General features: G+C 38.3%; 1 protein-coding gene across 3 annotated transcripts in view; it reads left to right on the forward strand.

Annotated features, from left to right (window-relative positions):
* The first annotated feature begins 3 nt into the window (after positions 1-3).
* The window catches only part of cfap69 (cilia and flagella associated protein 69), a 16,197-nt gene continuing 3,204 nt past the window's right edge, over positions 4-12,996 (forward strand). Inside the window, exons 1-23 of one of the 3 annotated variants that reach the window (XM_032535890.1) lie at positions 4-535; positions 1,689-1,748; positions 1,831-1,896; positions 2,276-2,385; positions 2,475-2,551; positions 3,049-3,219; positions 3,777-3,929; positions 4,178-4,352; positions 4,637-4,760; positions 4,884-4,932; positions 5,050-5,171; positions 5,275-5,506; positions 6,024-6,176; positions 6,267-6,382; positions 6,989-7,107; positions 8,043-8,124; positions 8,245-8,437; positions 8,993-9,130; positions 9,465-9,541; positions 9,862-10,059; positions 10,368-10,454; positions 10,547-10,630; positions 11,164-12,350. In XM_032535890.1, coding sequence (XP_032391781.1) covers positions 440-535; positions 1,689-1,748; positions 1,831-1,896; positions 2,276-2,385; positions 2,475-2,551; positions 3,049-3,219; positions 3,777-3,929; positions 4,178-4,352; positions 4,637-4,760; positions 4,884-4,932; positions 5,050-5,171; positions 5,275-5,506; positions 6,024-6,176; positions 6,267-6,382; positions 6,989-7,107; positions 8,043-8,124; positions 8,245-8,437; positions 8,993-9,130; positions 9,465-9,541; positions 9,862-10,059; positions 10,368-10,454; positions 10,547-10,630; positions 11,164-11,328 — 2,847 coding nt within the window. In that variant the 5' untranslated portion in view covers positions 4-439 and the 3' untranslated portion in view covers positions 11,329-12,350. The remainder of the gene's footprint in view (positions 536-1,688; positions 1,749-1,830; positions 1,897-2,275; positions 2,386-2,474; positions 2,552-3,048; positions 3,220-3,776; positions 3,930-4,177; positions 4,353-4,636; positions 4,761-4,883; positions 4,933-5,049; positions 5,172-5,274; positions 5,507-6,023; positions 6,177-6,266; positions 6,383-6,988; positions 7,108-8,042; positions 8,125-8,244; positions 8,438-8,992; positions 9,131-9,464; positions 9,542-9,861; positions 10,060-10,367; positions 10,455-10,546; positions 10,631-11,163; positions 12,351-12,996) is intronic. The other 2 variants (XM_032535891.1, XM_032535892.1) reach the window with 2 other exon arrangements.

Raw genomic sequence — 12,996 nt, forward strand, 5'->3', positions numbered from 1 at the left:
GTGAGGGTTAGTTTTGAGCTACACTGTTTGCCGTAGTACACGGTAACTATGGCAACTGTAGTAACGTTACATCGTTAGTACATCCATGGTCAGACCCAACATGACAAGAAGCAAACGGAGATGTTGGACGACTAACGTTATTTTTACATGCTTTTTTAACAGAATTTTGTAACTAGAAACAACTCGGGTTCGGGTTATGTTTCCGTTAATGTTGGCTCGTTGTTTTTAGTAAACAAACACCGACATTAGAAAGTAGCTAACGCTGAACTTGGACGCGTTTATAATGTTTACGCTACCTGACTCTTTTAATGCTTAACGTTAGCTAGCGTTACCACCTGGAAGCAAAATAACTTCGTGAGGCAAAAATTCAAATGAACCGACAATGTTTAGCTGAAGTAACGTTAGACGTTGATGCAAAAAGTTCCTCGTAATTTTGGAAATGGATTCAAGCAAAGTTGTGCACAGAAGAAAAGAAGACACTCCCGTAACGTTATCCAGACCGAGAGCATCGGATAAGAGCCTGCGTATTCAAGAGGTAATAAACAGTTAATATTCATCTAACCTTAATGGTGGAACAAGCATTAAGATCTCCTAAAATTAGCTGTACCACAATTAAAAAAATACTCCATCTTACTCAAGTCTCAAGTCTCACTCAAAACTTAAAAAGCAAAAGTACTATTAAGAAAATGTCCTTAAAGTACTCACTATGCAGTCAAAATTATCTATGTTGTTTGGAAATAAAAGATAAATATGGTAATATGCACCAATAAAGTTCAATATTTATTAAAAAGGGACATTGGTTTCAGACTTATTGATATTTTATGGAGGGGCTCAATGTCAAAATCTGATTTTAATACCTTTATTATTTATTATTTCCGTTTATACTCACATAGTCCTAAAAAATGTGTAGTTCATTTATTTTTTTAAAGTAATTAGCAGTCACAGCAAATCAGTGACCAGGCAGTCCTTTAACATGGAGAGTGGGTTGGTTTGATGATTTGGGCAGGATATAATTAAGATGCCATGTGTAGTCTGATGTGTGAGCTGTACTTGATGGGTAGTTAGAGGCAACAGGGCACATTTCCAGTTAGTTAATTCAGCGATGCTGATTTGTCAAATATATCCATTACATGCACTACAGTATATTTTGTATTAATACATGTTTACATTTTTTAAATACGATTAAGACAATAGATTGTATATAATCACATTCAGTTGGCAAAATGTAACTGTTCTATTTACATAAAAGTGGAGTGGACCTGTTGTCATTTTAAACATTTCCCTAATTGCCAGATGACGCAAAGCTCTGAATTTGGTTATTAAGTCCAAAAACTACAAAAAAGAAAAAGAAGAGGGTTAAAAAGCCTTGCAAAATGTTACTTTATCCCTTACTTCTACAGTAAACTATGGCTCTGGAAATTATTTGCATTGACCTAATTAAAAACCATATTATAAAATAAGCTGAAGAGTGCTTGTGGATGCTTTTTTTAAACTCAAAGAAAACTTGCAACAAAATATTACAAGAATGTTTGCACATTTTAATGCAAAATGTTGTAAAATCTTAAGAATAGGTAATATACATTTATTTAAATAAACAAATTTATTGTGACAAACTTGTGTGCAAGTCTGTCCATCACCAAAGAAGCGAGACAGTGTAAACTTTGAACTAAACTGTAATTTCTCAACAGATCAGCGTTAAAAATCTTGAGCTCATCAAGGTGATTCGTCTTCTTGAAGATCCGTTGACAGTAAGTTAAACTAGAATGTCATCAGACTTTTTTTCAAGTTATGTTATATGTAATCATACTGTATATTCTGTTTTTACCAAAGGCTAACTTAAAGGAGAGGCACCGTTTTTTACTGAAAAAACTACTGAAGAGGAACCAAATTGGCTTTGTATCCTTTGTTCTGGATTCCGTCTTCTGATTTCTGATTATGCAGACTTCTCTTTCCAAAAAGTTTCTCTGTTTTCCAAAATAAATCTTTTTTAGGTGTCGCACACTGCAGAAGATTGTCAAATTTTCGTCATTACTGTCCCCTGGTACAGTGATGGAAACAGATTTGCTCTTCTGTAACCTGAACACAGAGCCAATAGTCGTTCCCAAGGCTCTCATTTACAGCTCTATCGCTGTTGCTGTCAGCATTTTCCTTGTTAAGAAATAACCCTAGTTATCATGGTAACCCTTTTCCCTATCACTCCCCCTCCCTCACTGGGATGTATCTTTGTATGAGCTTTGTATGTATTTCTATTTTCTATTTCTTAAATTATTTCAAGCTTTTGAAGGACCTCACAGGTATCGCCAAAATACTCAACATCTGTGCTGAGAAAGTGACAGATCATCCTGAATATGTGCCAGTTTTGTGTGAGGCACTTCAAATTTGTAGGTAAAAAAACTCAAATATATCAAGCCTACATAGGAAAAACTGATGTTTTTGTTGTGACATCATCAACATGTTGATTTGCTTCATCTCAGGCTTCCCTTCCTAAAGGAGAAAGCATCTGATGAGCTGAACTACGCTCAGGACGTCATTGATTTCCTCTCTCACATGGGTACACGGATCACTTCATTTCATAGTTTTACATTAAACTGTACTGTAGCACTGTCGCTTTTGGCAAACATAACTTAAACAGGAGTAAACAGCTCACCTAGTAAGAGCGTGCATCCCATGTAGGCTGAGTACTTTGCAGCGGTCTGGGTTTGAATCCGACCTGCAGCCTTTTGCTGCGTGTCATCCCCCATCTCTCTCCCACCTTTTCACTCCATACACTGTCACTATCAAATAAAGGGAAAACACCCAAAAATAATCATTATCATTGTGTGGTAGTGCACTTGTTTCTGCATTGACATGCTTGTGTGACTTTTTAATGCAAGACATTACAAAGTCCATATTATGCTTCTAATAGTTTTTACTTTAAGTTTTGTTTCTACAGTTTGATTTTTGCTTTACATTGATCAAGTCTGATTTGGTCTGTAAAAGAAGAAAGCAATTTCTCCCAACAAGAATGGCGATGACGAGTGACTCTGACAGATGTGTTTCTCTTGGCAGGCTGTCTGATGAGGGTGTCAGATGCTGAAGTGAGGCAGCAAATAGTTGAGTCTGTGAAATCATTCTACAGCTGTGTGGCTCCTAAACAGCTGCTTGACGGTACGGACCGTCTCACCAAGCCAAAGCCTCGGACTTTCCACTCTGACAACAAATTTTCTAGACTTTCACCGAGTGAGGTTTTCTCATGGCTTCTGTGATGGCATGCTTGGGCCTTTCTTTCTTTTGGTTTTGTTTGACTATTCTTTGTGTGTGTGTTTTTTCTTTCTTTCTTTCTTTCTTTCTTTCTTTCTTTCTTTCTTTCTTTCTTTCTTTTCTTTTGTCTTTTTTTCATGTTTTACCTATTTTAGAGTCTTACTGATACATCACATTGCTGATATGATGAATTGGCTTATCAATCTGGGCGAATATAATCGTCAAACTCAACCCGAATTTCCCTTCTGGGGATCAATGTAGGCTTATCTTACCTTAAAAACAACTTTGTACATAAACACTAACAGTTAGAGTCTAATTTTTATGTTCTTTTGAATCTATTGTTTTAATTACTTTCATTGTTTTTCACAAAAATTGTCAATGGTGTTGATTTCCTATTAAGAGGCACTTGTTAGCAATAATGGGTTGTTTTCTGTATTTGTATATGTTGTTTCTCATGTCTTCTCTTTAGTTTGTTTCTTGCTGTTTACATCTATCCCAAATTGTTTTTGTTATCTATTTTAATGTGTGTTCTGCAGGGCTTCAGCCAACCTCTCCAGGCTACAGGCTGCAGCTGCTGGAGCGCAGTGACCTGGCTCAGACATTGCTCCTCTCCATGGCGGCTCTGGACAACCAGCCCGCCATCAAGCTGCAGCTCCTGCAGACACTTCAGATACTCTCCAGCTCCTCTGGTCAGTAGCTGATTTTATTCTGGATCCACTTAGGTAGTGGAGGAGGGGATCTGTCAGACATGTCAACCTAACCTCCTTGATTAGATAAAGTAGTCAGCTCTCAAGTGCATAAATCATCTCATGACCAAATAATAATCAGATAAACAATCAAAACAGTGATGACACAAGTGTCATTGTGTGAATGTCAACAAGTCAGTGGGTTGTTTTATCATGAATCATGTCAATTGCATTTCATTTTACAACCACAGATATCAACTGTGCATTGATACTGAATGCACGAGGAGCAGAGATGATCTGTCTCCACATGAACGAACCCGACCCGTCCGGTCAGGTCCTGTTTCGCTCCACCGAAATCCTCTGGAACCTGCTGGAGAGAGGCAGCAAGGAGGTCACTGCTCAGCTCAGCAGCATGGAGTGTGTCATGTATGTCTCCTGTGGGCTTAACATGTTTTCCTATGTGACTAATGAGGACAGTGTGTGCTTGTAGAGTTCATTTGTTTTAATGACTTTTGATGTCATTAAACACAAACAAATCTTGAAACCAATAGAAACCTAAAATGTGAATCCCTTTAAATTAATCAACAAACTTCAAGTTAAATGAGTTAAGGATGAATTAATGTCTACCCTCTAATAAAAAAAATACTTTTGTGCTCTCATTCTGTACAAATGGCTTCTGGATATTTACTTTTTTTTCATTTGTTCATCAGATCACTGAAAGAAGCGTTTTTACACCAGCTGATGAGCGGATCCCGACAATCTGACCTTCAACTCAGAAATGATCTGCTTGTGATCACAACTCTCATCGCGGAAAATCCAAACTCTCTGCTTGTTGTGAGTACAGGATAGGTCACTGTATAATGGAAACACACTGCAGCTGATATTTATAGTCACATATTGAGAAGGTGTGTAAAATATGTCATTACAATTTGCTTGACATCATGTTTCTATTTTTAGGAGAGTTCCTTTGCCAAACAGCTGGTGGTTTTGGTCACATTTCCAGAGAGTGAGGCCACTCTTTCCTTATACATCTTTCATGATTTTTACATTTGAAATATTACAGTACAACTACAGTTACATTAGCATATTTTATGATAACAAAATGGCTTCCTTTATGTTTTAGTGAAAAGTCACAACCCTTTGGTCCACAACCTCAAACTCACCTACAATAATGACGACTTGAAAATGAAGAAGCTGCTGTTGAATCTGTTGGTTTTATTGTCAAAGGACTTAGGTGCCCTGCAGGTCAGTCCCACACTCAGTGTCACACTCAGTGTCTCTTTAACTGTTTGACTAAAGGTCACATTTTTAACACAATGCATGTTCCCTCTATGTTTTCTTCTCATAGCTGTATAAAGAGGAAAGTGTTATGCTTGTTCTGCTGACGCTTGTAAAGCCGCCTGCTGCCTCGTCTGAGCCTCGGTCAGCTTCACGTCAGTGGTCCTCCGTCCAGCAGGAGGAGCTCCAGCTGCAGACGCTGGCAGTCCTCTCCACCCTCGCTCCTCTCATGTTGGATGACTACATGTTCTGTCAGGGGAACGCGTGTCTGCTGCTCCTTCTGGACTGGTGCGTTGCTCAAGGTGAGGATGCTGCATAACACGTGGCGAGACAAACAATTCAATTTTCAATTCAGTTTTTATTTATAGTGTCAAATCATAAAATAAATAATCTCAGAACACTTTACAGATGGAGCAGGTCTAGACCACACTCTATAATTCACAGAGACCCAACAGTTTCCCCCCAAGAGCAAACATTTGGTGCGACAGCAGCAAGGAAAACCTTTCTCACAAGAGACTAAAGAGAGATACTGTCCTTTATTGGAAATGTCAAAGGTCAAACTCCAACATTCATGTGTCCTGTCCGAGTGCCCTTGAGCAAAACATGAGTCACCGCTCACTCACTCTGAGATGTTGTAGATGCTTCAACTTCAACTGACACTTCAACCGCTTTAAGTGCTTCAACAGCAACTTCCATACAACATGTCACATGCAAATAAACAACATTTTTGGATGCTGTTACCCCATTACAGTGCTTTTTTCCCATAATTTGGGTATTGTAGTCTTTTTTTAATACAGTACACTTATAACTCTCCCCCAGATGCTCTCTTTGGTGAAGGTGACACAAGAGAAAGAGGCAGTAGGAAGGCTCAGATGCGACATTGTATCAGAGTGCTGAGATCTGTGACGTCTTTAGGTGAAGACTCAGTCCACCTGGACCTTTGTGACCAAGGAACCATCAACCAGCTCCTTGGTAAATCTTATTAAAACGTGCACAACATCAGCAGAAACATTTTAATTAATGAACATGGTCAATACAGACGCACCTGTTGTATTCTCTCAGGGATTTTAATGCAGATGGAGGCAAGCCCTGATGAGGATGATGTAGTCACTCTGGAGATAAAGTCAGATATTCAACTGATACTTTCAGCGCTGTGTGAGAGTGACATGCATAGAAAGGTAAAGCTGAGATTATGCAGCCAATAAAAGCTCTTTTTAACTAACCTGTTGGATTTCAAAAGTCACTGTGAGACAGCTGAGAAGTAGTTTAACTTACATTCACTATGTTCAACTTTTGTTTTGTCACCGGAGGGCAATTGGTTTTACAGCATATAATACATGAAAAACAGCATAGACAAACAATGCATATACGGATATAATCCGTTTTAAAGATGGAAAAGAGAACAACTTTTTATTTGTAAAAACATAAAACACAGCTGGTGAAAATAGATGTGGTCAGTGCTTTCCATGTTTGTCTTATTCGATATTACCACTTTGTTACTGCCAAAGTAAGACATAGAAAGACATTTTTAAACAATTTAAACATTTGCTGCTTTAATCAACATATTAATAAATTAATAAAGTTTTTGCTTTAGAGCTTCAAGTGAAGCTTTTTCAATAAGGATAAATTTACAACTTACTGTTATTTCATCTAATTTTCACTTCAAACTTTCTTTATGTTTGTATTTATCAGTCAGAGTTCATGCTCAGATCACAACATTACGTTTTCAGTTACAGCAACATACAGCATCTCCATACTGACAGTCCTGGTGTGTTGTACTACAGGAACTCTTTGGATCAGAAGGAGTTGAGATGGCAGTTCACTTCCTGAAGAAAGGCTCCAACAACTTCTACAGCGGTCTGGGACACAACAAGCTCATCCTCTCCACAGTGGACTGCGTGTGGTCAGTTCAGCTAAACCTCGCCTTTCATAATTAATGATTAACTAGCTTGATTAACTGTTTTAATTTATTCAATTAAATTAGATTTTTATTAACACGAAATGTGCAGGCACATATGTAACAAAATGTAGGGTTTTTTTTGCAACCTTTATTCACCTGGAAGCTGACCATTGCAACCGCAGTTAGATCTGCTGGCAACTGGTTGGGGTTAAGGGCCTTGCTCAACGGCACCTCAGTGATGAGGGAGGGACAAGTGCTGCTCTTTCACTTTTTGTTGGGATTGAACCTGGTTGCTTCTTTAACCTCTAGGCTACCACTCCCCTATTCATAATAATGAAACATACCAGCAAATGCCCCTTTTACACTTGTCATTTCCAGAGTCAGTTTACAACTGGCTACATCAGCGTGTCTTCCTTAGCTGAAGGCATATTGATATCTCTGTTAGTCATTATTTCTTTTCAGGATCTGAATTAAGACCCACACCTTGTGTCCTCCTATGGTTTCAGAAATCAGATTTGAATCTGTCTAATGTGTCTTGGTTGCATTCAAGCATGTAACTATTGTTAAGGACACAGAAGTCTTTGGTTATAGTATGTCTTATGTTTATCTTTATTTAAGATGGTAATGAATGTTGTTGATTTTAATATTTTCTTAAACTTGAAGGTAATCACTAGGAAAATGTATGTTATTTAACTTAATGTTCAATAAAACATACTAAACTCTCACCTCCTTTTGATTGCTAAAGTATTTACGCCATCCTTATACCCATGTTTTTTAAACTTGGCCTTTACATTGTTGTAGCGTTTTCTTAACAGTCCAAGACACATTAAGTGTAAAAACAGTATAATTCACTTTTGGGTTTTGGAGAATTTGGTAGACAAACAGGAAGGAAAGCACTAATTGATTCCCCACAGTTAAGAAAGTGTGTATCCCATCAGGTCCTGCATTGTGGGTTGCTACACCACAGAAGATTACTTTTTGGCGAAAGAGGGGGTGTCTCTTCTGTTGGACTTACTCAGTGTAAGTAGCTGATTGATTTCCAATCCCTGAAGCTTAACTGAATTTGTGGTTGTACTGTGTCTATAATGGACCAAAACATTAAAAGAACTGTAATGAAACTGTTTGGGTGTCTCTCTTCAGTCATGTCCCAGATGCTTGCACTGCAACGTCCTCGCCACCCTGCTGGAGTTATGTGACAACCCCAACACTGTGTCCCACATCCTGAGCTGGAGGGACAGCAGCGGTCAGACGGCTCCCAGTTTCCTGCTGCAGCTGTGGAGGGAAGAGGAGGAAGAGCTCAGAGTCAGCCGAAACCAACACGGAGGGATCTCAGGTCAGTCTGCAGGCTTTAATCAGAATCAGAATCAGAAAGTTTAATTGCAGTTAGTACTTAAAAGGAATTTTCCTTGGTGGTTGGTGCATACATAAAGAAACAAACATATTGAACATTAATATGAAATATTAAGAGTCAATGTCAGTGGGGGTCTGGGTCCTTGTTAATGAGGCTGACTGCAGAGGCGTGAGGTTTTGGTCCTGATGATCACAACTGCCAGGGAGAGAGGTTCAAACAGTTTTATCAACAATAATGAGTCAATGACAAGACTGTGAGGAAGTACAGTTAGCATACAATACATCTATGAAATATGGCAGTCACTTGCATCTACACTAACCTGTTGGTTGGCAGATCATCAGGTGTGATGTCAGCCCTTAACTAACATGTTTCAAGTTATTGTCTGAAGAAGAGCCAAAAGTCATACTTTTCACAGTGTAGAAAGTGCAGGACAAAGTGTCAACACATGCCAAGCAAAGGATGAACCAGTGATTTTAATTTGAATCTCATAGTAGTTTTCCTGTTATTTTTTGGCTTTTTCACTTTTTCACTTTTAAGATCCCCGGAGGCCCCTCCTCAGTCACTATCAGCAGGAGGATACCCAGCGGTCATTTCCTGCTAACGTACAGAGTTCAGCAGTGCTGGAACTATCAGAGAACCTGCGGTCAAAGATTTACTCCATCTTCTGCAAACTTGGTAAGAAGTTATTAAAGAATTAGACCGGTAAATACAGTGTCACTTATTTAAACAATACATCTGCAGATATGTAGATAATGTTGTTTTTATCATGTAGCCCAGAAGCTGTAGTCTAAACCATGTTGTAGAAAACAAAACATATGTCTATATCATTTAAAGGCTGGATGGGGTTTTGACATGGGGTTCTTAATGCTAAAATACTGTAATGATGTACGCAGGAAGGTATAACAGCCTTGATGAAATTAGCACAACAGTCAATTTGCAAAAAGATATCTATAGTACGCTGACATTTTAAAACTATGCTGTGAAAAACAATAATTGGTTACTTTTGCAGGTTTTCAAGACCTTCCTGGACTGTCAAGAAAACATCATGTGACTTTGAGCATCGTAAAGAGATATCTGGACTTCAAGGTAGAACTGCTGTTTATTAAGCAAAGAGAATGCCAGTGATGGGTATGAAATTAGTTGAATTTGCACCTGGAGTAACTGCACAAGTTTTAAGCAGGATTGTGTCATTTACACCATCACAATAATTTGAAAGATGTTGTAATCACATTAATTGATGAGTCAAATAGAGTTACTGTCAATAAGCAAAATATTGGACCAAGATGTTCCTGGTTGTATGTTTAAACTCTAGAATTATCAACATATCCCCTGCAAATATGTTGAAGTGTATTTTTAACAGACACAGAAGCACTTTGAACATTGAGGTGTCTGTCCTGTTGCTTTAGGTCGGTGAGGTGTGGGAAGAGATCAGCAGGGAGCTGAGTTTGGACGGTGTGACACTGATCACCCCCGATAAGGAGGCTCTGAGCACAATCTGTAAGATTTCTGAGGACACGGCAAGAAGGGTTGCAGCAGAACAAAACAGAATCCTGGAGCTACAGAAGGAGGAGGACATCGGCGAGGAGGAGCTCATGTACACAGAGGTGCTGGGAGTTTAATGCAGTAACCACAAACAGACGACACCTGTGAAAGTCAGCTGAAAATATTTGTTTTTTTCTCATGAACCATTGCACAAAATAGACAGTATCTTGAGGCAACTCCAGACTCTTCCAAAGCATTTTCTAATTTAAGAATATATGTATTTTTAGAGAGTGGAAGTTAAATAAATTTAATTTGATGCATGTTGTCACTGAAAGTAATTTGTTAATGAGACTTCACCGTACCTATGTAGACACAGCAGACATCTTGTTTTCATAATCTGAATGTTTTTTTTGGTGTCTTTATGTTGCAGATTAAGTCTCATTGGAAGCAACAGGAGCTTACAGCCAAGTCTTGGGACAGTTACGTTTCCAAGACTTCCAACTATGAGATCTTAAAGGTTTTTATCTTTAACAACCGCAGATATACCCTCAAGTCAGCATTGCTGTTACAAAGAATTGTGTTTTTATGTTTTGCTGCCTTTTTGTACAGGAAGTAAAAGCACAGAGGGAGAAATATCTTGAGTCATCGAGACCCAACCCAAAGCATGAGGATGCTGGAGTTCATCTTACAGAGGTCTCTCACTGACACACAACATTTATATTGCAGATTTTTAGAGGATTGAAAGGCTCACTGGCTTCAGGAGATACAACCTGCAGTATGTTCAGCAAGGTGGTAAATCAGTTTTTCTGACAATAAGTGAGCAGACTTTTACTGACTCCGACTGGCAAACAAGAGGAACTGCAACAAAATCTTCTGCACAGTTCTTTCACCCCCTTTATCTAAAATATCTTGCATCGTAATTTGGGGACCTTCTGTTGTTTCTGGTTCACAAAATGCCAGATAAAAGCCAGAAATCACAACACTTGGAGAAGTAATTATTATTGAGGAAGTCATTATTGTCAATATTTTAATTTTGTGCACTGAGGCTGTAAAAATAGTACTTGTTTCACCTTAAATCCTTTTACAGCTGCAATGGAAATCAGTGAAAACATATTTATTATCTACCAACTCTCAACTCACCAGCTTGTGACAAAGAGCTGAGCAGAACAACAAGAAGATGTACTCACCGATGATTTACACATGCTGTGTTTTGCTTTGTGTTTCAGCATTTCATTGGAAAGGTGATGTCTGTAGAGAGGACAGATTCTCAGGGGCCCGCAGGAGTGAAATTGACGCTGGCTAGAGCTCCCATCAAGGCTGCAGGTCAGGACGAAGTGGGACCTACAACACAGGACCCAGAATACTTCAGCACTGCATCTGTAAAAGAATGATGTTTAATACAAGCCCTTTACATTATTATTGCACCTTTATTTTATCTTATAGAGTTTAATCTACACCCAACACAAAACAAACTAAACTTTGCAGCACATTGCCAACATGTTTACATTAATTGTTGTTTATTTCTCATAGCTTCTAATTCCTTTCCCAGCGTCTGTAGATACTGAAGTGTTTTTATCGGACAAGAGACTTGAGACATGAGGTCACTTTATGTGCACAATCAGAACCTTGTAGTCTAGTCCACCTCCAGTCCTCTTCAACAGACACACACAGTGCATCAATCTGACTGACATGTACAACTGTTCATGTATATTAAATAAATTAAACAGTAAGTGTTTTTTCAGATAGTGTGATAGGTAATTTAAGTATTTGATTTGTAAACTTTTTTTTCAACATTCAGATCATTAAACATATAATTAGATTAGATTTGTTTCTATGCATTAATTCTCCAACATGCTACCTTTATATAAACAACATGAACAGTGAGGCCCTCAACATGGATTACTAAATTACCAACAAAATACAAACAAAAGTCTAATTATATCCAGTAAAAGTTAATCCTCATGCAGTATGTTTGGCAGCTGTGGCACCCAGGTCCATTTATGACAGTTGTTAAAAATATTTTCTCAGTAGTGTTTCTGGGTTACATAAGTCACTGCAGTGCATTAACACACATGTTCCTTCAAGCGTGCAACATGCTGCACAAAGCCTCTTCGTCTCCCTCTGCTCTCACCCATTTTACTGGCTGGGTGACCAAATCATCTCTGACAGGCCGCGGCTTTTCATGCAGCTTTGTGAGTGTTGAGCCCTGTCAGACTGGGACGTTCACACTGTACAAAAGAGCAGGGACACACAGGAACCTCTTCAGTACGACAGGCTGCCACTGTTTGTTCAGGCGGCTGAGGGGCTTCACATGTCTGTCTGCGGGTGCTGAGCTGCTGCAGCCGTCGATGAAGGTGAGGGTGAGCGCTAATGGTTGCTCGTCAACTCCCTGAGGACTCGTTAACTTCAAACTGTGAGACTTTGTTTTATCTAAAGACTGATAAATAACTCTGCTTCTGGTATTCAACTTGGTTTCATATTCACATTTTAATTAAGGTTGTGCCATATCATATTGTTCACGATAATACAGGTACAACTTTTTATGGGGAAAAAAAACCACATTATAATAATGGCAATATTCCGACTTGTTGACGTTATTGCCTGTTAATTTAACAACTATTTAGATACTCAGAGAGATTTATTTTTTTAGCTTTTACTGAATATTTGAAGGCAAACGTTTAAAATGTATACAGGCATATAAAACCATAACACTTATTGCAATTGTATGTTCTTTTACTTAAAAATATGGTGTTAATATACTCAGTATTTTGTCATATGATCAAGAATTTTATTATGTGAGATTATTTTAGGGCCATATTGCCAATCCTTGATTTCAGTGACATTTAAATTGTATAAATTCAAATGGTTTAAGATTTTAAAGCGACGGAGAATGTCAGGCAGACAGAAGAAGTTACAGCTTTAATGGAGCTACTTTGTGTTTAAAGGTTGTCTTAAAAATGACTTATTTGAATTCTGTTTGTACCAACAGGTGATTAAAGTAAATATAACTAAACACAGAGATGAAACTATTTAAAAGTATAACAGTAGATTCAACATGC

The sequence above is a fragment of the Etheostoma spectabile genome, chromosome 14, assembly GCF_008692095.1.
Source record: "Etheostoma spectabile isolate EspeVRDwgs_2016 chromosome 14, UIUC_Espe_1.0, whole genome shotgun sequence".
NCBI classification, from domain to species: domain Eukaryota; kingdom Metazoa; phylum Chordata; class Actinopteri; order Perciformes; family Percidae; genus Etheostoma; species Etheostoma spectabile.